We start from the raw sequence: 27,751 nt of genomic DNA, 5'->3' as shown, positions 1-27,751 counted from the left end.
TACTCTGTGCTTAACATTTCTTTCTTCATAACCTTTGGAATACCTTCTAAAGTATAAAGTCTTGCTATAGCTGATGGATATAATGAAACAGCGTCGAAATCAGCAATGAGTTTCTCTTTACTCTTTTGTTTAATGTTATCTGACAACATACATCTTCCACCTTGAATGCATCTCGAAATAAATTCTCTTGGTTTATTTGAGAGGTCATATAAATTTCCATTCGGGAAGTACACTCTGTTCTCAAACAATTTGTTAGCAATAGAACAAATACTAACGTAGTCATAAACGTTTAAATCAAATTCTTTTAATATGTCATTGCGGAACTTAACAAAACCTTCTCTTAAAATTCTTACATCTTGTTTGCAATAAAATGAGCTATATTTTTCTAAATCGAAGTGGTTTTCATCTATTCTGCAGTTTTCGATTAAATCTATGTTTTTCATGAACGTATCCGCATCATGGATAAACTTACACGCTTCAGAAATGACGCCAGTTCTGTTGTCATTTGCTAACAAAACACTGCTGTAGTAGTTGTATGGAAATACTTCTTTCGGTCCTGTTTGTAAGTTAAACATAGCAGGAAATAGTTTAAGCTTCTTATTTATAACACTGTAAGAGTCTTTTATAATAATTGCCCTTCCTTTATATAAGCCAGTTATTTGCATTATTCGTGAACCTTTAATGATGGGAGTTCCTTTCACTTCTGTCATGTGTCTTAAGATGAAGTTTATATCATAACTGAGGTTATGGAAATATATTAAACTCTTGTCAGGAAGTCGCTCCAAAAATTCTGTTGCACAGTTCTGACCCCAAATGCTTTCACTCACTGAACCATCTTCACTGTCGTAACAAATGTTAAAGGCTTTATGAACTCCATCAGTGCTACACTCAAAGTCAGCAAAGAAAACATGCTCAGGAATGAACTTACATTTAGCTTTATTTACTTCTTTTGGCTCAGCTTTCATCTTCAGTTGTACACAATACTTTGGAGCATATGTCAAATCTTTAAATGGTGCAAGGTTCTGTTTATATAAGTCAGTCGTATATGTGAAAAGTTCTCCATAAGAAATAGGTTCGAAATATTTGCACTCCCACAATGTTTTCATAACATCCCATAACGGTGTTGTTCTATCATAACGAACTACATATTTGTTCTCTCTCTTTGTATAAATCTTCATCTGTTTCTCAATGTTCATTCCACCACACTCCTTCAAGATTTCTATATAGTTGCGAATGAAATATGTTGTCATTGGTAATCTTTCATTTAGCATGTAGTGGTCTTCAACAAGAAGTAAGTCAATAGTTCTAACAGTTTCACATTCTTTTGGTATGTATCTCTTTATTTCATTATGTCTTGAGTCATTGAAGTAACCAATGGTAACATTAAATGCTATACCTGTTGCGTCAGAAATTTCTTGTACTTTACTTTGAGGAAAGTCTCTAACACGAATGACTTCTCTCATGTGGTCAATAGTTTCTTCATTTATTCCAGCCTGAATGCAAGCATAAACGAAACAATTGTCCTCTGTCATAAGTGCTGCAGTTCTTTTGTTCAATTCATTGAAGATTTGGTAGCGTTCAAGATTTATAGGTAATGTGCAAAGATACTTCCAGAACTGACCGCTTCTCTTCTTATAAAACTTCTTTTCACCATTATCTTTCCAAAAGCTTTCTATAAGTGCTGGGTTTCCTGTTTGCTTAAGAGCTTCCAAAATGGCTTTCTGGTCATTTGTCAGTGTGCTTTCATCTCTATATGGTCTCTTTTTTGGCTTTCCTTTCTTTACATCTGACATCGTTAAGCCTTCATATTCTGTTAAATCATACATCTTTATTTCGGTAAGATTCTTTATGTTTGTCAAGAAGAAGTCATAGTGCATTTCAACAATACCTGCAGCATTTGCTTCTATCTCTGATATAAAGTTCTCCTTCAAGAGCTGATGTAGTAATGTTCCAATATTATTGAGGTTTAACGTAGAACATTCATACTTTCCACCAAGTTTATAACATACCACCCATCTCTGTTGGGAGTTTATTTTAATCTTCTCTAAGAGTCTCATGAAAACCTTACCGAAATGTTTGTGTAAGTAGTCTCTGTTTGGTTCATCTAAAGCTTCGATGTTAAAGTCAATGAGTCTATTGCCTGTCTTAACATTCCTCTTCCTATTCTCTTCATCTTTCTTTAACCATCTCTCACCTTCTTTTGGTTTGTCGTCAATGGAACGAAGGACATCGTTAGCTTTGCGAACTTGTTCTATAGCGCTCTTAAACATCTCTCTTCTCTGTTGTTTCAGTGTGTCGTCTCTTCTTCTTGTTTCACCAACGTTTGCATTTGTTATGTCAAACATTTCTCTTCTTACTTCATGAGGTACTGAACGTCTATGATATAAGTCAATAACAATGTCATTTAAAGGAAATGCTCTTGCATGGACTTCGTCCTCGCCGCGTTGCGGCTTTATGAACTCATGAATTTTATCATAACTTATTGCACCATTATAGTCATTGAGGATGTCAGCGAGTGCTTTTTTGTTTGTTGCTTAATGCTTTGCAACATCTATCTTAGCTTCTGTAAGAAGTTGTTTTATTTCCGAGTGTTCTAACTTAGACAACTTCCGATACATCTTTAGTAGGAAATAAAAAAAATATTTTTTGAAAAAATTAGATTAGATTTTTTAAGTTATTTTTCAAAATAATTTAATATTTTTATTTTAATGAAACACATGCAAGATTGCTATTGAACTAACTAGGAACTTATGAACATATATACCTTTTAGATGTGATGGTAAGTTTTGTCTGTCTTGGTACATCTTTTTAAGTTCTACATGTTCAAACTCACTGAGGAGTTCATGAGTGCTATTTAATTCAAACCATTCATTTGGTGTTTTATTCTCTGGAGCAAAACATGCTGTCAAAATACTCTGCATTTGGTACATGTCATCTTTGACTGAACGAATGAGTCTCAATTGTTTGTTATACTGTATGTATTCATATTCTTCATTGATGGCTTCATGAACGATAGCAGTTGTTGTGTTCTCTGATGTTGACATTACTGTCTTTACATACGAGATAAAAATTTTTGTTAGAAAAAATTAGTGTTATTTTTATCTTTTATGAAAATTCATGAAATTTGGTCATTTTTCAGCAAAAATAATTTTTAGGTGAAGAGGTGAGAGTTCACCTTTTTTTCACCTGTTTTTTCACAAGCGTTTTACATGAATTGTACGATGTATATTTGAAATCCTAAACAATTTCGTAGCTTCTATTTCTTCTTTTAGTACATCGAATGTTTTAATCATGCCGAAAGTCTCTTTATATTTCTTCTTGACGTCAGACAGAAGGAAATCTTCTGCTGTTGGATAGTTTTTATTAAGAAATGTCAACATATCCATTTTATCTTCTGCTGGCTTTTCTGCTTCTTTCTTTAAGTCTGCATAGTCGTTTCGCATTCTTTCTATCTCTTTGACTGAGTAGTTATATTTCCTCATTGCTGCTTTACATTTAGAACATTGCGGATTCATTTTTGCGTTATACATTGAAACATTACCAGCTAAAACAACTAAAGCGTCAATTGCTCTCTTCATCTCAAACATAGCGGGTCTTATCTGTTCATTCCATACGTTGCCTCTTCTATCTTCATCTCTTATCTGCCATACACATTTTGCAACTAATGTAACAAAGTTATCGTATGTCTTAAATTCTTCGGATTTGTAAAGGTCAGAAATATTTTTATAAACCATGTCGCAATCTTTGTCCATAACTTTATGGTTGCAATGATATCCTAGAAACTCATAATTTACCTTTCGTATGAACTTCTTTATTTCTACTGAGTCAGTTGGTTTCACTTCTATTTCATCGAATTCATGAATAGTGAGCTTTTGTTGTTGGTTTTCAGGCAATTTGGGTAAATGGTCAATAATGTCCTGCATGTCATAAAGATACTGTTCATTTTTTTCATTTTTCGCACTACAGTCTAAATTACTTGTTAACAGTTCTTGCTTTATCTTCTGGATTTCTGTTTCAAAAGTATATGAAGAAGGAATGAAGTTTTTCATCTCTACTAACATTGACGTAGGATTCATGACTAACGAGTTTGGTGCTGTTGTTGTGCCGATTGTTGTTGTGCCGATTGTTGAAATCATATCTTTTATACAAAATAAAAAAATAAATAAAAATAAAACTAACTTTATTTTTTCTATCTTAAGGAAATTCATGAATTTTCACGAGGGTGAAAAAAAGAGGTGAAAAAAAGGTGAACTCTCACCTCTTCACCTAAAAATTATTTTTGCTGAAAAATGACCAAATTTCATGAATTTTCACAAAAGACAAAAATAAACGCTTTACATGTATTTTTCAGCAACTTCGTCAAATAATTTTATAGCTTTATCTATCTCATCTACTTCAAACGTTTCTTTACCTTTTATGGGAGCACCATACATTTTCTCAAACTTTTCGAGTAGTTCTGTTTCTGCGGCTCTCATATCATTAACGAACACAACCTTGACTCTATTGACTGTAGAGTCATATCTTTGAGTTATATTATATGTTCTTCCTATCTTATATCTCTTTGTATTGAAGTCCTTCGGTTTCTGAACGATGTAAAGTAAGCCTTCACTGCAACGTTCTGAGTCGAATGAACCATAAGTTATGAAGTTATATCCAACAACAGGGTCAATCCACAGAAGAATTATTGGTATAAGACTTTTGTCAATGAGATATGCTGTAGTTCCATAGAATCTTACCGATATCATGAGCTCAGGATTTCTTGTCAAAATTTTCTGAGTAGAAGCAATTCTAACCCAGTCCTTTGTTTTCTTTCCAGAAGGTGTTATAATGTCTGACAAAGAATATTTGTTGTATTTCTTACAGTATCTTACGTTTAAATCACCAATTCTAACCACTTTGGTGTCATTGTCAATCTTTCTAACTGTTTCAAACTCAATGTTTGACATTACTGTCTTTACATATGAGATAAAAAAATAAATAAAAATAAAACTAACTTTATTTTTATCTTTTATGAAAATTCATGAAATTTGGTCATTTTTTCAGCAACAAAATGAAAAAGTTTAGAAGAATTTTCTTATTCTTTCTGGCTTATTTTTATCTTTCCAGTACTCCCGCTCTAATGGTCCCAGATGAGTTGGTTTAGATTCTCTCAAGTTCTTAGATGGTATAACATCTTCAACGCCTCCTTCATATCTTACTTTATAAGTGTCATCGTTTATGTTATAGCCAAGTATTTCAATAACCACTCCTCGCTTTGCTTCGTCAATGGTTTCAGCAAGTTTGCCATTACTACTTTCAACTAATTTATGACGAGGGTAAAACGCAATAGAGTCGTCAGCAGCTTTTATAAGATATCCATTACCTTGCGTAGAGTCTACGATATAATAGTTTCTACTTAACCTTAAACGTTTCTTTGTCAACGGTTTGTTGTCAAGAACTACACGAACTTTTGTACCAGGAATGAGGGTAAATTATGTTGAATTTCTGATATTTTGTGTTTGGCTTCGTTTCTTTTGTATATACTTTTCTTTTTGTTGTTGTGTCATTGAATTTGGTGTATGTCCTGTTGTAGAATGTGTTGAGGAATTATATACTTCGAGAAAATGTTTCATTGTTTCTTCGGTAAAGTCTCGCTCTTGGTTTAAATCTCTGAGCGTTCTTATGAAGCGGTTTATGATGCCGAGTATGTTATGGTTATGGTCTTCAGTAGTGTAGTGAGTTATGTTATGCTTAATGAGAAAATCTGTGATTTCATTGCTGAGGTATGCACCGTCTTGGTCTGATGTTAATGAAGTGGGATGATGTTCTGCCACGAACTTTTGTAAAACTCTTAACACTTCTTGAGTTCCTTTATTCCTCATTGGATATGCATATGCTTTGCGAGTGTTAACATTAATGAAGATGAGGAATGGTTTATGTCCTCCTTTTCTGCTTTGAATGAGAGTGTCAAATTGGTATGCGTCAGGAGCGTTGGAGTAAATTGGTAAAAAGTAGTCGTAAGGGTTTATTTTTGTTTGATGTACAACATTTTTGTCAAAGAACCTTTTCACTTCAGCTCTGTTAGTAAATCCCCAACTCTTTGCAGCTTCATTGAACTTCTTAAATGACCTCCATGGATGTTGTTCGAATACTTCTTTCAAGCTCATTTATGTAAAGTTAAAGATTTTATTCTAGGCTCAAGCGCGTTCATTGAACGCGGTACCATGCGAATATAGTCACAAATGGTGGCATATAATCTGCACCCGAGCCTGTTGGATTTGTTGTGAAAGTGTGTGAATGATTACCTCCCGGTTCAGTTGGTCGAAAAATCTTTTTTGCTGCATTGTTATAAGATGGAGATAAAACATCATTGCCATCTCTATATTCTGAGTTGTATAATGGGTGGTCTCTTAATGAGTGGCTATGGTCGCCAGAAAAGTTTGTTGTTCCTGTATGAGTGTGCGCAGGTAAGTTTGCTTCTTTAATTTTCTTCGAACCTCCTGTTTGCTTTGAATAGTTAGCACAGTATAAGAATTTATCTACAATCTGCTTCCACGTACCAAAACCTAAAACACTTGCTGGATTTGTTGAATTCATTGACGTATAAATAGAACCAACAGGATATATGGTTTGAAGAATCTGGGCCTTCATTGTTAGAAGTTCATGTTTAACGTTTATAGCTTTATTGCCTTCTACAATATTTATATTGTTTGTTATTAAACCATTAGGAAAAGTAGGAGGATAAATTCGTTGTTCTTGTACAGTTGCACCGTTTCTTCCTGTTTTTGTTACTATTTCGATGCATGCCTTAATTTCTTTAATCTTGATTGTTTGAAATTCTTCATGTGTATGGTTCTTGTCGGCTTTTCCATTAAGCGCAGCATTTACTTCCGACTTCTTTGCATAATTTTCATCTACATAAGTTTTGTCGGCTTTCTTATCTAACATTGCTGGTAGTTCATATGCTTCAAAGTTTCTGGCATGACCTTCAATGTTCATACATCTGTTATCTAAATTGTTAAGAGTATCTTTTACGCTTGTACTCGGATTCTCTAAAGGTGCACTTGAACCAAGGGTATAGTTCAATATTATGTCGTCTGCTCTAACAGTAGTGAAGGATTTATGTGTATGGTTCTTGTCAGCTTTACTATTTAATGTAGCTTGAAGTTCATTTATATCGGAGATATTGTGTTTATGAGATTTCAAAACTTTGTTCGTTGCGTCAAGTTCATCTTTGTCAGCTTTACTTTTAATAGCATCTTCAAAAGTTATTTTTGTCTTAACTCTCAAAGTAAATCTTGGTTCAACTAATACACCGTTAACAAAGAAGTATGAAGCATAAATTTCATCGTTATAACCAAATGCTTCTTGTGCTTTACCTGTGTCATACTGTACAGTACAACGTATGTCATAACCTTCAGCACGAATGTATTTATATCTTCTTTCATTAACATCTTCCGTCTTCACTTCTTCATCCTGTGTTAAATATCCATGGTAGTCCGTTATAATCTGTTCATCTGAACTTATATAATGAACATGGTTTTTATCTGCTTTTTCGGCTAATTTCTTTTCTATCTCATTTATTTCAAGTTCATGCCTACCACCACCTCCTTCAGAAGTATTTTTCTTCAGCTCTTGAAGAACATCCACTTCACCATCTTCGGTGTCAATAATGAGACTTTGTGTTAAAACCTTTCCTGTCTTAATGGATGTTTGTAAAACTTCTTCTTCACCGTGTTCGGGGTCATGGTCGTCATCATATCTTGTGAAATCAGAGATGTTGTCATACATTAAGCATATCTGTCTCAAAAGTTCTGCTATTTGAAACTGGAACGAAAGATATACAGACCTTTCATCATCTCCTAAAGTCAAGTCTGCTTTCTTAAGTATTTCTTGAATGTATGCAATGAGAACAGAGTACCTTGGAAAATATTCGAACAATATTTCATTAGCTGTTGGTTTTGGTGGTTCTTCTGGAGTTTCTGTTGTTTCAGTTCCTTCTGTTGGAGTTTTGTAAAGTGTCAAATTCACATATCAGGTGTAAGGAGGCTCGCAGTGCCTCCGTACACTTGATATGTATACTGAGTTCATACAGTCAGGAATGCAAAAGACTTCTGAGGAAATGGAAAGAATTATTGACAAACACCACTTACGTCAGTACTCAGGAGTTTACGATATGAAACGACTGACAAACTACATTCTATCAAAACTTTCAAAATACCCCTTCAAAAAATATCCTTCAAACACTCTGCTCGTTTGCGACGACTTCGCCGGAAAAGGTTTAGTTTCAAAGCCTGACTCACCATTAGCTAACATCATAACTAAAGTCAGACATTACCATTTAACTGTAGCAATACTTATGCAAACATGGAGGTTTTTAGCTTTAAACATAAAACGTCTCATAACTGACTTTGTTATCTTTCAAGGTTTCTCACGCTATGATATTGAACTCATTTGGAAACAGTCAGGTATAACATTACCTTTTGAAGAAATTTGGGAAGCATATAAGTCTCTCATCTCTCCTCGTTCATACCTTGAGATTCATATCATGACTAATACCATTAAAGTCAAAAATATTCCATGGGAACGACCAACATTGTTTTAAAGTTTAACCTTCAATTGACTGATGGTAAACAAATTCCATGCATCTCTGTCGCCATTTCTGTTAATATTTTTGCTGTCATTCATATCATCCACTTTCCCATCCGTTAGCTTTTGAGGATATGCGTTAGAATAGCTGTTCTTAAATGAAGGCTTTTCACCTTTGAGAGCATAAACTCTATAACTTTCTGCATACTTTATGTTTGAACCTTCTGAGCCATCATTGACATAAATTTTTATAGGTTTCCACCCTTTGTTCATATTCCTGCTTCTTCCCTTTGCTCTTTTGTTCAGTAGTTCTACATCTTTATACACAGCTCCTGTCTCAGTGAATTCAACAATATTTTCATTCGTTAGCTTTACATTCAAACCCTTGTCGAGTATATTGTTCATTTCATACATATAAAAGGTTTTTATTCTATATGAAATGAGAAGCAAATCCATCTTAGCTGGTGCCGTTAATGTTCCAATTGAACCAACATCAAATGTTGACTCACGAACGACAAACAATATTGTCATAAAGAATTATAGTTCAGAGTGTTTGAAAGAAAAAGAACCAGATCTTAAGTCGGTGAATTTAAACACAGCTTCAAACGCTAACGCTACATCAGATGTTAAGTTAGAGTATCCACCACTGGACCAAGTTCTTTCAAGAGAAGCCAACGACAACCCTTACACAAATGTTCAAACAAATCCTTCAGATAACGTAGACCATTACCTTCTTCAGTTATACCAAACTATCTTACTCAAAGACGATAAGAAGCTTTTGACAAATCTTATAAGCAAGAACCAAATAATTCTAACAAAGGAGGACCTTGAAAATGTTATATCACGAATAACAGGGAAACAATGTGTCATTGACTATCTCGACCCTGAAATCGAATGCTGTGGTCAAACGCCAATATTTATGAAAATAGGTAACATCCGCATCATTGAAACACCAGGAACTACAGGAGTTGAGTTTAAGTATAGATATTCGAACGAGTATACAAAACTATCTACTGACTATAAGCAGTCAGGACCTTCGGTCTTGGCGCTTTGCGCCGTCAGTCAAAAAAATTTCAAGTTAGCAATTTGTAATATCTATCCAAAACTTCTTCAACAGTATCGAACTCATCTTCATAATGCAAACCTAATCTTATTGACTTGGTGCAGTTTTCACTAACACAATATTTTTCTGTTCTCTTGACTGACATAACTAACTCATTTGTTTCATCAAACAGCAACAACCAAAGTTCATGACCTAATACATAACATTCATACTTTATATTTTTAGCTCTGAGTTCTCTTGTAAGCTGTTGCATTTAATATTATCTAAAAAGTCTACTTCAACAGTCATTCGCACTGGTGCCTTCAGTTCTACAGGCTCTCCTTGAAAGTCAACAAGTCTGAATTGCATGTCTTTCAAATTATGAGGACTAATGCGAACCCATTTACCTAAATGAGTTGCTATGACAGGAACGTTTGGAATGAACATTGAATTTACTTCATAACAGAAAGACTTATATTCTACTGAACCTTTACTATTAACTCCCGAAATACCTGTGACATTAGCTATTTTTGGCTCAATGTACAAACAGTTGCCATAACATACGTATGGAACAGATTTCATCTCAATCGTTTTGTCAACACTTTTCAAAGGAAATATCATATGGTATGCACCCAGAAGCAATTGAACTCTATGACTCATTCGTGTTATCTTAAACTTCTTCGCATAACTGAACTTCAATGTTCCCTCAGAAGAGAGTTCGACATCTATGTTGTCAATAGTTTCTTCATTTATGAGAGCATTTAACACTCCAGCAATTTTATCTATTCTATACCCAGCTCTGTTAGGAAATGTTATAACACTTCTTTTGTCATCTATTTCAATCTCTATGAAATCTGTTTCATCTGTTATGACAAAAGTTGCGATAGTATTGAAGTCAACAACTCTGAAAGCAAGCGCTTCATTCTGAAGACCTAAGTTTGTTTGTAGTTTTACTATTCCGTATTCGTTTGGGTCTGTACTTTGCAAATAGAACAACATTTTATTCTCATTAAAATATGACTATTGCTGCATATGCGTATGAAACAAATGAAGCAAGAAGAGCACATGAACTAGTAAATGAAAAACTCAACTTTAACAGTGGAAGGCAATGATTTAGTCATTGACGATGGAAAAACTAAAAAAAGTCATTGATTTCGATACTTTTAACACTTATGACCCATTCATTACAACAAGCAAGTTCCCATCATAAATGATGGAACGGTGCAATATATAAATTCTACAGTAGATGCCTCATTAGTGAAAGTATTAAATGTTCTCATTGAATTGTTAAAGAGCTTTCGATTTGACGACAACATTAAATGCTTAAAGAATTTAGTCATGAATGAGAAACAAATTCTCGGCGTTGCTGGTAGCAGTAATGATGTACACCTTATGACATTAGAATATTATAACGAACATAAAGATGAACTGAAAGAAGAGAAGGGTGACACTGGAGCTCAAGGACCACAAGGAATACAAGGAATACAAGGACCTCAAGGCGAAAACGGTTTGGATGGTGAAGATGGAAAGGATGGAAAAACTGCTAAATCATGGATATGGAACCTTATAAATACTGGTTTAACAGCTGCTTCATATGGAGTTCTTCAATACCAAATCGGAAAGATATGGGCAGTACTTGGTGAAGAAGCTTTAGATGACAAAAATGCTTTGAACTTCATTTCAAATGGTTCGGATACTATTAAAACTTTATCTGGTTGGATGCAAGAAACAAGGAGTCAAATAGATACTGTAAGACGTATAGCAAACAATGCACGTACGGGATTGGATACTTTACGAGAAGCACAAAATACACTAAAGGAAGCAAATGATATTCTTGGCTCAGTATCAGACATGCATGAAGATTGGCTTAAAGGTATTGACAAATCTTTAAAAATCACAGTCAGTCTATTGCTGACTACAAGAAAAGTATAGATTTTTTACATAGTGCTATGGACGTACATGATGGAAGCATAAGGAACTTACTTAATGCTAACAATAACTTACCAGGAACTATTAAAGCATTTATAAAGTCCTTTGTAAAACCTGGTGCTCTAACATTTAGGTCTTTGAGAGCAAGAGCATTGAAGTCAAGAGATGCAGAAACTCCAACAGAACCTACAGAAGGAACTGAAACAACAGAAACTCCAGAAGAACCACCAAAACCAACAGCTAATGAAATATTGTTCGAATATTTTCCAAGGTACTCTGTTCTCATTGCATACATTCAAGAAATACTTAAGAAAGCAGACTTGACTTTAGGAGATGATGAAAGTTCTGTATATCTTTCGTTCCAGTTTCAAATAGCAGAACTTTTGAGACAGATATGCTTAATGTATGACAACATCTCTGATTTCACAAGATATGATGACGACCATGACCCCGAACACGGTGAAGAAGAAGTTTTACAAACATCCATTAAGACAGGAAAAGTTTTAACACAAAGTCTCATTATTGACACCGAAGATGGTGAAGTGGATGTTCTTCAAGAGCTGAAGAAAAATACTTCTGAAGGAGGTGGTGGTAGGCATGAACTTGAAATAAATGAGATAGAAGAGAAATTAGCCGAAAAAGCAGATAAAAACCATGTTCATTATATAAGTTCAGACGAACAAATTATAACGGACTACCACGGATATTTAATACAGGATGAACAAATAAGCACTGAAGATGTTAATGAAAGAAGATATAAATTCATTCGTGCTAAAGGTTATGACATACACTGTACTGTACAGTATGACACAGGTAAAGCACCAGAAGCATTTGGTTATAACAATGAAATTTATGCTTCATACTTCTTTGTTAACGGTGTATTAGTTGAACCAAGATTTACATTGAGAGTTAAGACAAAAATAACTTTTGAAGATGCTATTAAAAGTAAAGCTGACAAAGATGAACTTGACGCAACGAACAAAGTTTTGAAATCTCATAAACACAATATCTCCGATATAAATGAACTTCAAGCTACATTAAATAGTAAAGCTGACAAGAACCATACACACGAATCCTTCACTACTGTTAGAGCAGACGACATAATATTGAACTATACCCTTGGTTCAAGTGCACCTTTAGAGAATCCAAGTACAAGCGTAAAAGATACACTAAACTCCTTAAATAACAAATGTATGAACATTGAAGGTCATGTCAGAAACTTTGAAACACATGAACTACCAGCAATGTTAGATAAAAAAGCAGATAAAGAACATACACATAACTCCTTCTCAACTGTTGCTATAGAAAGTATTGAAGGAACGGTTGGCGGAACTGGTGGGGATGCATTATATTATAAACCTCCTAACTTTCCACAAGGTTTAACATCGAATGAAAACATAACAACGACGAAAGAAATTAGCTGTAAAAATGTTTATGTCATGGATGATGAAAATAATGTTAAATTCACTGCTCAAGATTTATATGATAAGAAAGCAGACAAAACAGAGCTTCAAACATTAAAGACTGAAATACTTCAAACATTATATCCTATAGGTTCTATTTATACGTCAATGAACTCAACAAATCCCGCAACAGTTCTGGGTTTTGGTACATGGCAGCAGATTGTAGACAAATTCTTATACTGTGCTAACTCTTCAAAGCAAACAGGAGGTTCGAAGAAAATTACTGAAGCAAACTTACCTGCGCACACTCATACAGGAACTACAAACTTTTCTGGCGACCATAGCCACTCATTAAGAGACCACCCATTATACAACTCAGACTATGAAGCTGGCAATGATGTTTTATCTCCATCTTATAACAATTCAGCAAAAAAGACTTTTCGACCAACTGAACCAGGAGGAAATCATGTCCATACTTTCACAACAAATCCAACAGGCTCGGGTGAAGATTATATGCCACCATTTATGACTGTATTCGCATGGTACCGTACAGCTTAAAATCTTTATTTTTACATAAATGAGCTTGAAAGAAGTATTCGAACAACATCCATGGAGGTCATTTAAGAAGTTCAATGAAGCTGCAAAGAGTTGAGGATTTACTAACAGAGCTGAAGTTAAAAAGTTCTTTGACAAAAATGTTGTACATCAAACAAAAATAAACCCTTACGACTACTTTTTACCAATTTACTCCAACACTCCTGACGCATACCAATTTGACACTCTCATTCAAAGCAGAAAAGGAGGACATAAACCATTCCTCATCTTCATAAATGTTAACACTCGTAAAGCATATGCATATCCAATGAGGAATAAAGGAACTCGTGAAGTGTTAAGAGTTTTACAAAAGTTTGTAGCAGAACATAACCCAAGTACTTTAACATCAGACCAAGACGGTGCATACCTCAGCAATGAAATCACAGATTTTCTCATTAAGCATAACATAACTCACTACACTACTGAAGACCATAACCATAACATACTCGGCATCATAAACCGCTTCATAAGAACGCTCAGAGATTTAAATCAAGAGCGAGACTTTACCGAAGAAACAATGAAACATTTTCTCGAAGTATATAATTCCTCAACACATTCTACAACAGGACATACACCAAATTCAATGACACAACAACAAGAAGAAAAGTATATACAAAAGAAACGAAGCCAAACACAAAATATCAGAAATTCAACACAATTTACCCTCATTCCTGGTACAAAAGTTCGTGTAGTTCTTGACAACAAACCGTTGACAAAGAAACGTTTAAGGTTAAGTAGAAATTATTATATCGTAGACTCTACGCAAGGTAATGGATATCTTATAAAAGCTGCTGACGACTCTATTGCGTTTTACCCTCGTCATAAATTAGTTGAAAGTAGTAATGGCAAACTTGCTGAAACCATTGACGAAGCAAAGCGAGGAGTGGTTATTGAAATACTTGGCTATAACATAAACGATGACACTTATAAAGTAAGATATGAAGGAGGCGTTGAAGATGTTATACCATCTAAGAACTTGAGAGAATCTAAACCAACTCATCTGGGACCATTAGAGCGGGAGTACTGGAAAGATAAAAATAAGCCAGAAAGAATAAGAAAATTCTTCTAAACTTTTTCATTAGATGTAAATCAGACATGAACGAGAACAGTCATGATATCATTAATGGTACCATTTATTTTAACATTAAGACGCAAAGCGGCGGGGCATAGCCCATGAACAAAAATAATGTTTAGGGTAGATGGTTAGATCTAACCTCATTTCTACCCTCATTTCTACCCTCAGCCGCTAAGCGGCGAGACCCAAAGGTCTTGAATTTTCATGAATTTCCTTAAGACAGAAAAAATAAAGTTAGTTTTATTTTTATTTATTTTTTTATTTTGTATGTAAGAACAGAAATGTCAGTCGAAGCAAAAACATTCACTAACAAATATAATGGCGAAACATTCACAAAAGGCACTTATAACGGTATTGAAGTCTTACGTAGAGACAAGGATGGTTACATTAATGCAACAAAGATGTGTCAGCAGTTTAGGAAAGACTTTAGAAAGTTGTTGGAAAATAAGTCCTGGGAAGAGTATTATAAGGCGTTTTGTGAAGAATATAGCAACAGTCCGAATTCCGGCGGTTGCTTTTTATACAAAATTCATGCAGGAATTCCTGATGAAATCAAACCGGTTAGAGGAACGTATGTAGACCCAAGACTTATAAACTATATAGCAATGTGGGCTTCTCCAAAATATTGCATAGCAGTTGGAAAAATTATGGACTCCATAGACAAGAAAGTTCATGAGAAGTTAGATGAAGAAGAATTCGAAGATACAGTAGAGAATGCAAAACATTTGTTTGAAGAAGAAGTTAGAAAAATGCATGAAAAACAATTAGAACATGAACGTGAGATATGTTATGGTTATAGAGATTCTCCATACGAACTAGACCAATGGGAACAAGAAGATTTAAAGAGAGAATTTAGCGAATATGAACTCGCTAAGATAGCATTAGAAGCTGCAGAAAAGAAGTTAAAAGTTTGGGGTCGTTTTGTACAAAAATATTGTGAGTAAATGAACCATTTATTTTTATTGAATTCACCAAAAATAATGTTTAGGGTAGATGGTTAGATCTAACCTCATTTCTACCCTCATTTCTACCCTCTTGAATTTTCATGAATTTCCTTAAGACAGAAAAAATAAAGTTAGTTTTATTTTTATTTATTTTTTTATTTTGTATAAAAGATATGATTTCAACAATCGGCACAACAACAATTCAAACAACAACAGCACCAAACTCGTTAGTCATGAATCCAACATCTATGTTAGTAGAGATGAAAAGCTTCATTCCTTCTTCATTTACTTTCGAAACAGAAATACAAAGAATAAAGCAAGAACTTTTAACAAGTAATTTAGACTGTACCGCACAGGATGAAGAAAATGAAGAATATCTTTATGACATGCAGGACATTATTGACCATTTACCCAAATTGCCTGAAATCCAACAACAAAAGCTCACTATTCCTGAATTCGATGAAATAGAAGTGAAACCAACTGACTCAGTAGAAATAAAGAAGTTCATACGAAAGGTAAATTATGAGTTTCTAGGATATCATTGCAACCATAAAGTTATGGACAAAGATTGCGACATGGTATATAAGAACATCTCTGACATATATAAATCTGGGGAGTTTAAGACATACGACAACTTTGTTTCATTAGTTGCAAAATGTGTATGGCAGATAAGAGATAAAGATAGAAGAGGTAAGGTATGGAATGAACAGATAAAACCAACTGCTTCAGATTTAAAGAAAACCATTGACGCCTTAGTTGTTTTAGCAGGTAAGGTTTCAGAATATAACGCAAAAATGAATCCGCAATGTTCTAAATGTAAAGCAGCAATTAGGAAATATAACTATTCAGTAAAACAGATAGAACGTATGAGAAACGACTATGCAGATTTAAAGAGGGAGGCAGAGAAACCAGCAGAAGATAAAATGGACATGTTAGAATTTCTGAACAAAAACTATCCAACTGCTGACGATTTCCTTCTATCTGATGTCAAGAAGAAGTATAAAGAAACTTTCGGTATCGTTAAAATTTTTGATATCCTCAGCGAAGAAATAGAAGCTACAAAACTGTTTAGAGTCTCACGAATTCATAACGTTTACCATGTAAAACGGTTATAAAATAACTGGGGTAGAAATGAGGGTAGATATCGGGTTAGATCTAACCATCTACCCTAAACATTATTTTTATTGAATTCAGCAACAAAATTCTGAGTAAAATAATTTTTAGGGCACGTGTCAAACCGTTGAGTTTTCACAAAATTTAAAAAATAACGTTTACCATGTAAAACGGTTATAAATAATGAGGGTAGAAATGAGTGTAGAAATGAGGTTAGATCTAACCATCTACCCTAAAAATTATTTTTGCTGAATTCAGCACAAAAATAATGAATTTCATTAGTTAGAAAAATAAAGTTAGTTTTATTTTTATTTATTTTTTTATTTTGTATGTAAAGACAGTAATGTCAACATCAGAGAACACAACAACAGTTATAGTCCATGAAGCTATAAATGAAGAATACGAGTACATACAGTATAACAAACAGTTACGTCTCATTCGTTCGGTCAAAGACGATATGTACCAAATGCAAAGTATAATGAATGCTCTTCGTTCTACAAAGCAAGCATATCATTGGTTTGAAAACCAACAGACAAAAGAACTTTTAGAAGAATTTCCTCATATGATTGCTTCCCTCGGAAAACCGAGAGAAGAGATTCCGTACGAAAATCGCAAGAATTTGGCTCCTGGTTTGAAAGGTTATTATATTCATAGACTTTTAGTAAATGCTGTAGCAATGTGGGCTTCACCTCGTTATGCTTGTTATATTTTCATGATGTTAGATGAACTATATAAAGCAGAACGTGAAGAGATGGAAAACAAGCTTGAAGCAAAAGACAAAAGCATTCAGAAAAGAATACCACGTTCGGTACCAAAAGGAAAGGAAAAGAACTATAAGTATATGATTTATACTGAAGAGTTGGAGAAAGAAGAAGACAGTGACATGGTTATGTTGCATTTAGTCAGAAGAAACAATAAAAGCTTTTACGACCTTGCTAAGATTTACAAATCTGACAGAAATTGGTTCTATCGCGAAAACTTACCGATTTCAATGACTCAGAATGAAGATGTGAAACAAATAGTTCAAGATACGTTACCTCAAACACACTATGACATCAAAGGTTGCACAATACTTACATTCAAAGAAGGCTTAACATTACTGAAGGAAAAAATAACAGAATATTTCGATAACTTCAAAGAGGAAGAATAAAAAAATCTACGCTAATTTTATTTTTTTATAAATTTTATCTCATATGAAAGAACATGAATTTAGAATATTCGGAACTCATGACAGAAGAAGAGAACGAACAACATGTAAAAGATTATGCAAAATTTCTGAAGATATACAAAGCATTTAAACAATATCTAAATGCTTCTAAAGATTATGCAAAATTTCTGAAGGTATATAAAGCTTATGAAAAAGCGTATGAAAAGTTTATACATTGGGGAATTGTTGTAAAATATTGATATGAAGACTAACCAAAAATATATTTTTGCTTAAATAACGTCAGGGTCAATTTCTTCAACCATTTCACTTCCTTCGTCAATGTCAATAGAAGCTTCTTCAACCTTTGGTAAGAATTTCTGTATAACATCTTTGTTCGTTATTGTCTTCAGAGATGAAGGATAATATTTCACATTTGTTTCACCTTTCTTATATTCTTTCTGTTCGGAAAGATTTAAAGCAATACTGAAGAAGTCAATGTTAGAGTTCTTTATGACAGTATAATGAGTATCTTTGACATTCACGAAGAAACTCTTTTGTTTCAAAACTACTGCTAACTCTTGTGAAGTATAACGTTTGCGGTCAATGACGATAGCTAATGGTCTGACATACTGACCAAACTTAGATTCTTTCACAAACTTCTTGTTAAAGATAACATTAACGTTTGCAGCACCATTGAACTCATTCTTGATGGCAGTAGCGAGAGCATTGTATGAAAAGAACTTGCAATCTTGCATGTGTTTCATTAAAATAAAAATATTAAATTATTTTGAAAAATAACTTTAAAAAATCTAATCTAATTTTTTCAAAAAATATTTTTTTATTTCCTACTAAAGATGTATCGGAAGTTGTCTAAGTTAGAACACTCGGAAATAAAACAACTTCTTACAGAAGCTAATATAGATGTTGCAAAGCATTACGCAACAAACAAAAAAGCACTCGCTGATATCCTCAATGACTATAATGGTGCAATAAGTTATGATAGAATTCATGAGTTCATAAAGCCGCAACGCGGCGAGGACGAAGTCCATGCAAGAGCATTTCCTTTAAATGACGTTGCTATTGACTTATATCATAGACGTTCAGTACCTCATGAAGTAAGAAGAGAAATGTTTGACATAACAAATGCGAACGTTGGTCATACTCGTAAAGCTCTTTCTCATGACGTTCGTCAAGAGATGTTTGAACTTACGAACTCAAACGTTGGTGAAACAAGAAGAAGAGACGACACACTGAAACAACAGAGAAGAGAGATGTTTAAAAGTGCTATAGAACAAGTTCGCAAAGCTAACGATGTCATTCGTTCCATTGACGACAAACCAAAAGAAGGTGAGAGATGGTTAAAGAAAGATGAAGAGAATAGGAAGAGAAATGTGAAGTCAGGCAATAGACTCATTGACTTTAACATCGAAGCTTTAGATGAACCAAACAGAGACTACTTACACAAACATTTCGGTAAGGTTTTCATGAGACTCTTAGAGAAAATTAAAATAAACTCACAACAGAGATGGATGGTATGTTATAAACTTGGTGGAAAGTATGAATGTTCTACGTTAAACCTCAATAATATTGGAACATTACTACATCAGCTCTTGAAGGAGAACTTTATATCAGAGATAGAAGCAAATGCTGCAGGTATTGTTGAAATGCACTATGACTTCTTCTTGACAAACATAAAGAATCTTACTGAAATAAAGATGTATGATTTAACAGAATATGAAGGCTTAACGATGTCAGATGTAAAGAAAGGCAAACCAAAAAAGAGACCATATAGAGATGAAAGCACACTGACAAATGACCAGAAAGCCATTTTGGAAGCTCTTAAGCAAACAGGAAACCCAGCACTTATAGAAAGCTTTTGGAAAGATAATGGTGAAAAGAAGTTTTATAAGAAGAGAAGCGGTCAGTTCTGGAAGTATCTTTGCACATTACCTATAAATCTTGAGCGCTACCAAATCTTCAATGAATTGAACAAAAGAACTGCAGCACTTATGACAGAAGACAATTGTTTTCGTTTATGCTTGCATTCAGGCTGGAGTAGATGGAGACTATTGACCACATGAGAGAAGTCATTCGTGTTAGAGACTTTCCTCAAAGTAAAGTACAAGAAATTTCTGACGCAACAGGTATAGCATTTAATGTTACCATTGGTTATTTCAATGACTCAAGACATAATGAAATAAAGAGATACATACCAAAAGAATGTAAAACTGTTCGAACTATTGACTTACTTCTTGTTGAAGACCACTACATGCTAAATGAAAGATTACCAATGACAACATATTTCATTCGCAACTATATAGAAATCTTGAAGGAGTGTGGTGGAATGAACATTGAGAAACAGATGAAGATTTATACAAAGAGAGAGAAAAATATGTAGTTCGTTATGATAGAACAACACCGTTATGGGATGTTATGAAAACATTGTGGGAGTGCAAATATTTCGAACCTATTTCTTATGGAGAACTTTTCACATATACGACTGACTTATATAAACAGAACCTTGCACCATTTAAAGATTTGACATATGCTCCAAAGTATTGTGTACAACTGAAGAAGAAAGCCGAGTCAAAAGAAGTAAATAAAAATAAGTGCAAGTTCATTCCTGAGCACGTTTTCTTTGCTGACTTTGAGTGCAGTACGATGGCTTTCATAAAGCTTTTAACATATGTTATGACAGTGAAGATGGTTCAGTGAGTGAAAGCATTTGGGGTCAGAACTGTGCAACAGAATTTTTGGAGCGACTTCCTGACAAGAGTTTAATATATTTCCATAACCTCAGTTATGATATAAACTTCATCTTAAGACACATGACAGAAGTGAAAGGAACTCCCATCATTAAAGGTTCACGAACAATGCAAATAACTGGCTTATATAAAGGAAGGGCAATTATTATAAAAGACTCTTACAGTGTTATAAATAAGAAGCTTAAACTATTTCCTGCTATGTTTAACTTACAAACAGGACCGAAAGAAGTATTTCCATACAACTACTACAGCAGTGTTTTGTTAGCAAATGACAACAGAACTGGTGTCATTTCTGAAGCATGTAAGTTTATCCGGATGCGGATACGTTCATGAAAAACATAGATTCCATCAAAGGTTGCAGAATAGATGAAAACCACTTCGACTTAGAAAAGTATAGCACATTTTATTGCAAACAAGATGTAAGAATTTTAAGAGAAGGTTTTGTTAAGTTCCGCAATGACATATTAAAGAATTTGATTTAAACGTTTATGACTACGTTAGTATTTGTTCAATTGCTAACAAATTATTTGAGAACAGAGTGTACTTCCCGAATGGAAATTTATATGACCTCTCAAATAAACCAAGAGAATTTATTTCGAGATGCATTCAAGGTGGAAGATGTATGTTGTCAGATAACATGAAACAAAAGAGTAAAAGAAACTCATTGCTGATTTCGACGCTGTTTCATTATATCCATCAGCTATAGCAAGACTTTATACTTTAGAAGGTATTCCAAAGGTTATGAAGAAAGAAATGTTAAGCACAGAGTATCTCATGAGACATTTATTCGATGACGACCAAAAGGAACCCATTGGTGAAAAGTTTATGTCTGGCTTCTTTGTTCTCATTAAGATAACAGAGATTGGAATACATAGACACTTTCCTTTAATAGTTTGTGACCCTGAACTAAATCCAGAACTTAACGTTCCCAGAAGTTCAAACACTTGCTGTTTAATGTATGTTGACCATATAACATTACAAGACCTCATAAAATATCAAGGTGTCAAATGTGAAGTGTTGCAAGGATACTATTACGATGGAAACAGAGATATTAGAATAAGAGATGAAGTAAAGAAGTTGTTTGAGTTAAGGTTAAAGTATAAGAAAGAAGGAAATCCTTTGCAAGAAAATATAAAGCTCATTCTGAACAGTATTTATGGCAAAACTATTCTATCTCCTATTGAGTCAAAAATAACCATAGTAAATGACAAAGATGCTATAAGATATGCCATCAGAAATACAACCATATAGTGAAGTTCGAAGGTTTGGATGGTTCAGATAAAACTATTTTCAAGCTAACGAAAAGCATTTGCAGACACTTTAACTTCTGTCCACTTGGTGTTAATATTCTATCTATGTCAAGAAATATTATGAATGAAGTATTCTGTACTGCAGAAGATATGGGACTTCAAATATTTTACCAGGACTGTGATAGCATGCATATTTTCAATGAAGACATACCAAAGCTTGCAGCAGAGTTTAAGAAGAGATACGGTCGCGAACTTATAGGAAAGAACCTTGGTCAATTTCATTCTGACTTCGCAGAAATAACACCTGGAAAACAAAGTTTAGCATACAAGTCAATATTTTGTGGAAAGAAGACCTACATAGACTTACTCATAACGAATTTAAATGAAGTTGCATTCCATGCACGTTGCAAAGGTGTCAAACAAGACGTCCTTGCTTTAACAGCAAATGAAATGTTTCCTGAAGCTATACAATGCTATTACAATGAAGATAAGAACATTCACATACCTGTTGGAACATATGACAAAGACTCTGAGTTCAGTTTAATGAAACTTTACAAAGCACTTTATGACGGTCAAGAGATTGGATTTGACTTATGTAAGTCTGCTACACCTGCTTTGAGGAAAAGTTTAACTTCTCAATAACGACTAAAACAAGCTTTTTTCGTAAGTTGAAGTTCTGAGGTCATTTATTTTTGTCAGCAATGAGGTCATTCGTGATAAAAATAATGAGGTCATATATTTTTGTCATTTATGTATAACCATTGTCTCTCTTAAACTTTGCAATAGACAGCTTTGTTCTTCTTCCTTCTACATCTGTAATGTTTATATAATCTTTGTTATACTGTCTTAAGACATTCATTCGTCTGTATTGAGTTCCCATGAAATAGTAAAAGGCATCTTCACTTGGGACATAGTAGTAGTTCTCTAACGTGTGATATGAGTATTGTATAATTTCAACAGCGTCTTCAGGAAGAGAGTCAACAATGTCAAACCAATAGCCATTTGAACCAGAAATATTTCTCATGTTTTCTCTTCTTGTCGTCCATCTTAAGTTCGAGATATGAAAGTCTCCTCTGTCTCTGTTTATATGGTCTACTTCACGAAGTCCTTCAGGGTTCGGAATGAAAGTTTCTGCAACTATTCTGTGTTTCATCAGCTTGTGTTTGTTTAAATTTACACAAATATAACCATCTCCTTGGTCAAACTCACTAACAACTCTTTTATTGCTTATACGTCTAATTGGATAAGGGTACTCTGAAAAGATTTCATAGTCATTGTCATGTTCGAGTGTTTGCCAATGTCCTTCACCTTCCATGCCTTTCACTCAAATAAAAATTTTCAGAAAAAATAAAACTAGCGTAGATTTTACAATACAGCTATTGTAGAGTTTAAGAGTTGTGCTTCAATGTAGAGACAGTCCTTATGGTCTGGAGGTAAGAACACTGGGCAGTTATGGTCATGAGTGGAGAACATGTCTATCCAAAACTCACGATTGAAGCCAGTTAATTTATAGTATTTAGGGTTAGGAAGTGGTGAAGTTCTTGTATGACCAATGAACTCATTTTCAACTTCCTTACTTAAATTTGAATATAATATAGCTTGCTTTCTATCCCAAATGCCAGGTGTTACAATCTTTGAAAATTCATTTTTCCTCGGAAGCATTGCATCATAATTGAAAACATTCTTGAAATCATCACTTGGTTCAGAGATTTGAAATCTTATACGTAATGGATTTTCTTTCTCTTTAGCGACTTCATTGAATGGTGAGAATACAACAAACTGACAGTCATGTGTTCCATCTTCATTTTCATTAAATTCATAATGAAAGTCTATAAGTTGTGGCTGACTACCTTCTTCTTTCAGTTGTGCAAGAAACTCACGTAAAGGCTGTAAAGTTTGTACTTCAATGTTGAACTTTTTCTCGAACATCTCATTAAATGAAATCATACATTGTTGCAATGTTGTATCGTCTTTAAAGTATTTGTATATGTGAATGTTTTGGGCGCTTAAAGACTGTTCGTCATTTTCTATCTCGACTTGAAGTATAAAGTCAACCTTTCTGAAAGCACGTGTTATATACATAGATGTTATGCCAATGTACTTCTCTTCATTTATGTTCACAATCCAGTCTGTTGGAAACTTAAACGTTACTCTGTTGCCTTTTATATTCACGTCAGGGTTTTCACTACTGAACGCAACAGATAAAGGTATTTGTCTATACATTTAGTTCCGATAAAAATAACCCATTTACTCTTTCTTTGCTTCAGCTTCTTTAGCTTTTGCTTCAGCTTCTTCTCTAGCTTTTTTCGCCAGCAAACGTGGGTTCTTTTGTCTTCCAGCAGCTAATGCAGCAAGTTGTTTTTCACTAAGTTTTCTCTTTGGTCTCTCTGGCTTTTGTTCTTGTTTTTGTTCCTTCAGTTCGGATAAAATTTGCTCACGAATTTCTTTCTTCAATGCTTCAACATCTATGACCCCTTGGGTCTTGTCCGTAGGGCTTGTCTGAGTCATTTAACTGCAGATAAAAAACAAAATTAAAACTTTAACCGATGTAAAATGAGCTTGTCAAAATCAGAGCGAGAGTCTATTATATTAAATGACGCAAGAGGAATACAACATCCTTTCTATTACGTAAGTCAGAGTAAAGATGGTAAAATATACGTAAGAAAAAGAAAGGTTCCATTAGCAAATGCAGAGAGCGACAGTATTAAGGTGCATGGCACCGAGGGCGAAGCCCATATAAAACCTTCTGTTCAAACTGAAAAGTCAATAGAACCAGAAGAAAAAAAGCCAGATGTACTTTCAATAACGAACCAAGAGCTTATTGCAAAGTTCGTGAATTTCATTGAAAAACAAACCGAGTCAAAGAACCCTGACCCACCAGTGAAAGAAGTTGAGACAAAAGAGAATGTACAGTTCATTGAAAATGTCAAGAAACAACTTCCACCACGAATGCCAAGAAGAAGAGTGAGAATAATGAAGTAAATAGATATTTTTATCTGAAGTAAAGACATGCAGAACGAACAGTTAAACGAATTTACTCCAGCAGAGCATATTCATCAGATTCGCTCATATTTCGATATCATAGACAATGCAGTTCAAATTGGTGACACTAATAGAAAATATTCTGACGCAAAGATTCCATCACAACCTGGAACTGCTAAAGATAACACATGGGTAACATTCAATCTCTCACCTCCTGGTGAAAATATGTTGGACCTTTACAATACATTCATTACATATAAAATGGAAGGTCAATTTATTGTAGATAAAGAAATTGGTTCAGGTTCCAATAAAACAAACCCACCAGGATTTTGGATTGGTTTCGATGACGCTTTCTATGCAGTTGCTGGATATCAAATCCTTGCAAATGGTCGTATCGTATATTCTCAAGACAACGCAAGAGAAGAAGCATATATAACTTCAAACTCACAAACTACCGAACAAATAAAGAAAGTAGATGTTTTCTCAAAGACTCGACATGAAGATGTATGGAGTCATTCGGGAACATGCAGAACAGGACAAATTGTTAGTGGTCCAATTACAGCAGGAAAATCATTTGATTTTAAGCTTCGTTTAAGAATTCCTGTTAGAAGATTCCTTCCATTAGAAGCTATTCGATTTATTCCAGCTTTTGAAGGAAACATTCAGCTTAAAGTAAAGTTCAGTAGCGACGCCTTACAATGCACATCTATATCTGTAAATGATATCATTGCTTTCAATCCAACTCTTAAAGTTGCATTTGTTTCAGATTCAAATCCACCGACAAATAAATTTGTTCCATGGAATGAACCATTCACTATGATAACGAAGGCAGTAGAAGCTAGTGGAACAGTTACTATTGCAACTGTAACCCAGCAACTATTTCGAACAAAGATGGATTTTAATGAATGTTTTATTCATCCAAAGTCATTCTCTTTAGACCCTAACATTTATACAGAACTTGTAGAACATTATACAAACGAGGCTTTATGTTTTCCTGTTAAAGTTATGGATTGGATTCCTATGGACGGTTCATTCTCAAAGAATACAGATAGTTCAAGTGCAACATTTACAGCAGCTTATACGCCTATTAATGTTAAAAGTATTTGGGCACTATTTAGAAAGAAAGACAACTATTATGTTAATTTTGAGAACCCTAAGTTTAAATATCTTCAGCTTTCCATGGGAGCTTATGGAAATATGCCTGCAGAACCTGAAAAATCATATGGACCTGTATTTTATGAAATGGTTGCGAACGCCTGCAATACAAACAATGATATGATAGGATTTAATGAAGATGTTATGAGGTCATTGGTGGATGATGGTAGTGTGGAACATAAATGGGATAGCTATGACAACACACATTTCTTATGTGGTTTTCCAACAGAAGTGGACTTTTGCTTCCAGCAAGGTCAAACATCTACTGCTCCAATAACATACAAATTGTCTGTTAAAGGACCTATTGAACTAGCAACTGAAAATGTACCAAAGCCACTTATTGGATTTATGAGGGATTGTTGCTTTGCCATTCAGGTGCGTGCTAATGGAATCCCAATAATAAGATTAGATGACTATAACTTAGCTGCGGACGACAGTGAGGAATAAAGGATGAACGTTTATTTTTAAAGCTTATAAATGAGTTCTTCATCAAGCTCTCGTGAACCTTCACCATCTGTGAAACAAACTTTACCAAACGATTATGGAGCACCTATTGAATATTTCTTACGAGCTGCACAATGGCAAAGAGCAGTCTCACCAAGGTTAGGTGTTCCACCAGCTCCTGTCAAAAATAGCATTTGGTCAAGTCCTTATATAAAATATGGTCTCCCACTAGGTTTGCTAGCTACAGCAGTAGCAGTTATGATGTTGAAAAGAAATAAAGCAAATGTTGTAAATAATACTGAAGTAGCTGAAGTTAAACAAACTCCAACACCTTCGCCAAAACCAACGTCAAAACCAACGCCTTCACAAACAACACCTTCAATGACTCCTGAACCTATGGAAGTACAAACTCCTGTTCAAAAGTCAACTCCTAAACCAACTCCAACATTTAAACCAGAACCTACTCCTCAAATAAATTGTAAAACTCCTGCGTTTCCTTACTGAAAAAATAACGTTATTTTTATTTAATATTAAAATTTTTATTTGATTGAAATGACAAATAAAGTCACTGAAGCAATGAAACAAAAGTTTTTGGTAGAATACATTAAATCAGGAACTATTCCAGAAGGTTTTTACATTCATACTATGAAGGATGGTAGAGTTCAGTTTAGAAAGATAAAGCAACCATTAGATAGAGAAGGTATATTAAGGAAGATTAAACTTCATGAGGACAACATTGCTGAACTTAAGAAGAAGTTAGAAGAGTTGGAGAAAGGAAGAGAGTTATAAAGCAATGAATTCAACAGGGTAGAAAAGAGGTTAGAAATCGGGTTAGATATACCCATCTACCCTAAATTTATTTTTGTGCTATGTTTTCATACGTGTGAGGGTGGTGATATCATTTATTTTTAAGTTTATTTTTTAAAATTATTTTTTATTTTAATTTTATATAAATGACAGAACAAAAGCAACTCATACAAATCGAAAAATATAACAAACATACATTTAAACATTTATTCTTCCTTCCTGAGTATAACATGTTCTTTACACTTCATCCTAGACCAGTAGATTATACATTGACTGTGTATAAAGATTGTCATGGTAGTTTTATAAAAACTTATGATGATGAAGGTAAGTTAACAAGACTATGCATTTCAAAACTTGAGAAACTTTATGACTTCAAGTATGACTACAATAGGGTTAACATTGACGATGAAGATATAGAAGAAAATTTATGAGAACGTTTATTTTTTCATTAGTGAGTTCGTTAGTGAGGTGAAATGGTTGGTGGCTTTGTAAATATTTAAGGTTAAGTTAGTTTTTGCGTTCATGTTGTAAAA

General features: G+C 34.1%; 19 protein-coding genes and 4 pseudogenes across 23 annotated transcripts, besides 2 other annotated features; 12 read left to right on the top strand and 11 right to left on the bottom strand.

Annotated features, from left to right (window-relative positions):
* Nucleotides 1-8,062: part of a mobile genetic element that runs on past the window's edge.
* TVAGG3_0943210 (organellar and viral DNA polymerase type B) lies at nucleotides 272-1,556 on the bottom strand (the record flags this gene model as incomplete). The annotated part of the gene is made up of 1 exon (XM_051252990.1): nucleotides 272-1,556. A coding segment is annotated over one exon (1,285 nt), but the record flags the coding sequence as incomplete, so codon positions are not given.
* Nucleotides 1,844-2,345, bottom strand: TVAGG3_0943200 (organellar and viral DNA polymerase type B; the record flags this gene model as incomplete). The annotated part of the gene is made up of 1 exon (XM_051252989.1): nucleotides 1,844-2,345. A coding segment is annotated over one exon (502 nt), but the record flags the coding sequence as incomplete, so codon positions are not given.
* On the bottom strand, nucleotides 2,706-3,044 carry TVAGG3_0943190 (KilA, N-terminal/APSES-type HTH, DNA-binding family; the record flags this gene model as incomplete). Its single annotated transcript, XM_001297926.1, has 1 exon — nucleotides 2,706-3,044. The coding sequence occupies one exon, from the start codon at nucleotides 3,042-3,044 to the stop codon at nucleotides 2,706-2,708; it is 339 nt and encodes a 112-aa protein (XP_001297927.1).
* Nucleotides 3,195-3,923, bottom strand: TVAGG3_0943180 (organellar and viral DNA polymerase type B; the record flags this gene model as incomplete). The annotated part of the gene is made up of 1 exon (XM_001297925.1): nucleotides 3,195-3,923. The coding sequence occupies one exon, from the start codon at nucleotides 3,921-3,923 to the stop codon at nucleotides 3,195-3,197; it is 729 nt and encodes a 242-aa protein (XP_001297926.1).
* TVAGG3_0943170 (integrase core domain containing protein family) lies at nucleotides 5,472-6,146 on the bottom strand (the record flags this gene model as incomplete). Its single annotated transcript, XM_051252988.1, has 1 exon — nucleotides 5,472-6,146. One exon carries the CDS (start codon nucleotides 6,144-6,146, stop codon nucleotides 5,472-5,474), a length of 675 nt encoding a protein of 224 aa, XP_051078562.1.
* TVAGG3_0943160 lies at nucleotides 6,187-6,893 on the bottom strand (annotated as a pseudogene). The gene has a single exon. A coding segment is annotated over exon 1 (707 nt).
* TVAGG3_0943150 (keratin-associated protein family) lies at nucleotides 7,128-7,770 on the bottom strand (the record flags this gene model as incomplete). The annotated part of the gene is made up of 1 exon (XM_051252987.1): nucleotides 7,128-7,770. A coding segment is annotated over one exon (643 nt), but the record flags the coding sequence as incomplete, so codon positions are not given.
* Nucleotides 8,063-27,751: part of a mobile genetic element that runs on past the window's edge.
* On the top strand, nucleotides 9,008-9,745 carry TVAGG3_0943130 (uncharacterized protein; the record flags this gene model as incomplete). Its single annotated transcript, XM_051252986.1, has 1 exon — nucleotides 9,008-9,745. One exon carries the CDS (start codon nucleotides 9,008-9,010, stop codon nucleotides 9,743-9,745), a length of 738 nt encoding a protein of 245 aa, XP_051078560.1.
* TVAGG3_0943120 lies at nucleotides 9,845-10,533 on the bottom strand (annotated as a pseudogene). The gene has a single exon. A coding segment is annotated over exon 1 (689 nt).
* TVAGG3_0943110 (keratin-associated protein family) lies at nucleotides 11,941-12,961 on the top strand (the record flags this gene model as incomplete). The annotated part of the gene is made up of 1 exon (XM_051252985.1): nucleotides 11,941-12,961. A coding segment is annotated over one exon (1,021 nt), but the record flags the coding sequence as incomplete, so codon positions are not given.
* Nucleotides 13,142-13,500, top strand: TVAGG3_0943100 (annotated as a pseudogene). Its single transcript has one exon. A coding segment is annotated over exon 1 (359 nt).
* TVAGG3_0943090 (integrase core domain containing protein family) lies at nucleotides 13,805-14,605 on the top strand (the record flags this gene model as incomplete). Its single annotated transcript, XM_051252984.1, has 1 exon — nucleotides 13,805-14,605. The coding sequence occupies one exon, from the start codon at nucleotides 13,805-13,807 to the stop codon at nucleotides 14,603-14,605; it is 801 nt and encodes a 266-aa protein (XP_051078558.1).
* On the top strand, nucleotides 14,893-15,555 carry TVAGG3_0943080 (uncharacterized protein; the record flags this gene model as incomplete). Its single annotated transcript, XM_051252983.1, has 1 exon — nucleotides 14,893-15,555. The coding sequence occupies one exon, from the start codon at nucleotides 14,893-14,895 to the stop codon at nucleotides 15,553-15,555; it is 663 nt and encodes a 220-aa protein (XP_051078557.1).
* On the top strand, nucleotides 15,729-16,670 carry TVAGG3_0943070 (organellar and viral DNA polymerase type B; the record flags this gene model as incomplete). Its single annotated transcript, XM_001320219.2, has 1 exon — nucleotides 15,729-16,670. One exon carries the CDS (start codon nucleotides 15,729-15,731, stop codon nucleotides 16,668-16,670), a length of 942 nt encoding a protein of 313 aa, XP_001320254.2.
* Nucleotides 17,012-17,818, top strand: TVAGG3_0943060 (KilA, N-terminal/APSES-type HTH, DNA-binding family; the record flags this gene model as incomplete). Its single annotated transcript, XM_051252982.1, has 1 exon — nucleotides 17,012-17,818. The coding sequence occupies one exon, from the start codon at nucleotides 17,012-17,014 to the stop codon at nucleotides 17,816-17,818; it is 807 nt and encodes a 268-aa protein (XP_051078556.1).
* TVAGG3_0943050 (uncharacterized protein) lies at nucleotides 18,106-18,390 on the bottom strand (the record flags this gene model as incomplete). Its single annotated transcript, XM_051252981.1, has 1 exon — nucleotides 18,106-18,390. A coding segment is annotated over one exon (285 nt), but the record flags the coding sequence as incomplete, so codon positions are not given.
* TVAGG3_0943040 (organellar and viral DNA polymerase type B) lies at nucleotides 18,670-19,827 on the top strand (the record flags this gene model as incomplete). Its single annotated transcript, XM_051252980.1, has 1 exon — nucleotides 18,670-19,827. A coding segment is annotated over one exon (1,158 nt), but the record flags the coding sequence as incomplete, so codon positions are not given.
* Nucleotides 20,779-21,937, top strand: TVAGG3_0943030 (annotated as a pseudogene). The gene has a single exon. A coding segment is annotated over exon 1 (1,159 nt).
* On the bottom strand, nucleotides 23,196-24,053 carry TVAGG3_0943020 (uncharacterized protein; the record flags this gene model as incomplete). Its single annotated transcript, XM_051252979.1, has 1 exon — nucleotides 23,196-24,053. One exon carries the CDS (start codon nucleotides 24,051-24,053, stop codon nucleotides 23,196-23,198), a length of 858 nt encoding a protein of 285 aa, XP_051078553.1.
* Nucleotides 24,078-24,338, bottom strand: TVAGG3_0943010 (uncharacterized protein; the record flags this gene model as incomplete). The annotated part of the gene is made up of 1 exon (XM_051252978.1): nucleotides 24,078-24,338. The coding sequence occupies one exon, from the start codon at nucleotides 24,336-24,338 to the stop codon at nucleotides 24,078-24,080; it is 261 nt and encodes an 86-aa protein (XP_051078552.1).
* On the top strand, nucleotides 24,384-24,812 carry TVAGG3_0943000 (uncharacterized protein; the record flags this gene model as incomplete). The annotated part of the gene is made up of 1 exon (XM_051252977.1): nucleotides 24,384-24,812. One exon carries the CDS (start codon nucleotides 24,384-24,386, stop codon nucleotides 24,810-24,812), a length of 429 nt encoding a protein of 142 aa, XP_051078551.1.
* Nucleotides 25,074-26,414, top strand: TVAGG3_0942990 (uncharacterized protein; the record flags this gene model as incomplete). The annotated part of the gene is made up of 1 exon (XM_051252976.1): nucleotides 25,074-26,414. One exon carries the CDS (start codon nucleotides 25,074-25,076, stop codon nucleotides 26,412-26,414), a length of 1,341 nt encoding a protein of 446 aa, XP_051078550.1.
* Nucleotides 26,445-26,915, top strand: TVAGG3_0942980 (repellent protein 1 family; the record flags this gene model as incomplete). Its single annotated transcript, XM_001298545.1, has 1 exon — nucleotides 26,445-26,915. One exon carries the CDS (start codon nucleotides 26,445-26,447, stop codon nucleotides 26,913-26,915), a length of 471 nt encoding a protein of 156 aa, XP_001298546.1.

Source organism: Trichomonas vaginalis, chromosome I (assembly GCF_026262505.1).
Source record: "Trichomonas vaginalis G3 chromosome I, whole genome shotgun sequence".
Lineage (NCBI taxonomy): Eukaryota > Parabasalia > Trichomonadida > Trichomonadidae > Trichomonas > Trichomonas vaginalis.
Note: the sequence above shows the minus strand (reverse complement) of the source record. Positions and strands in the feature narration are given on the sequence as shown.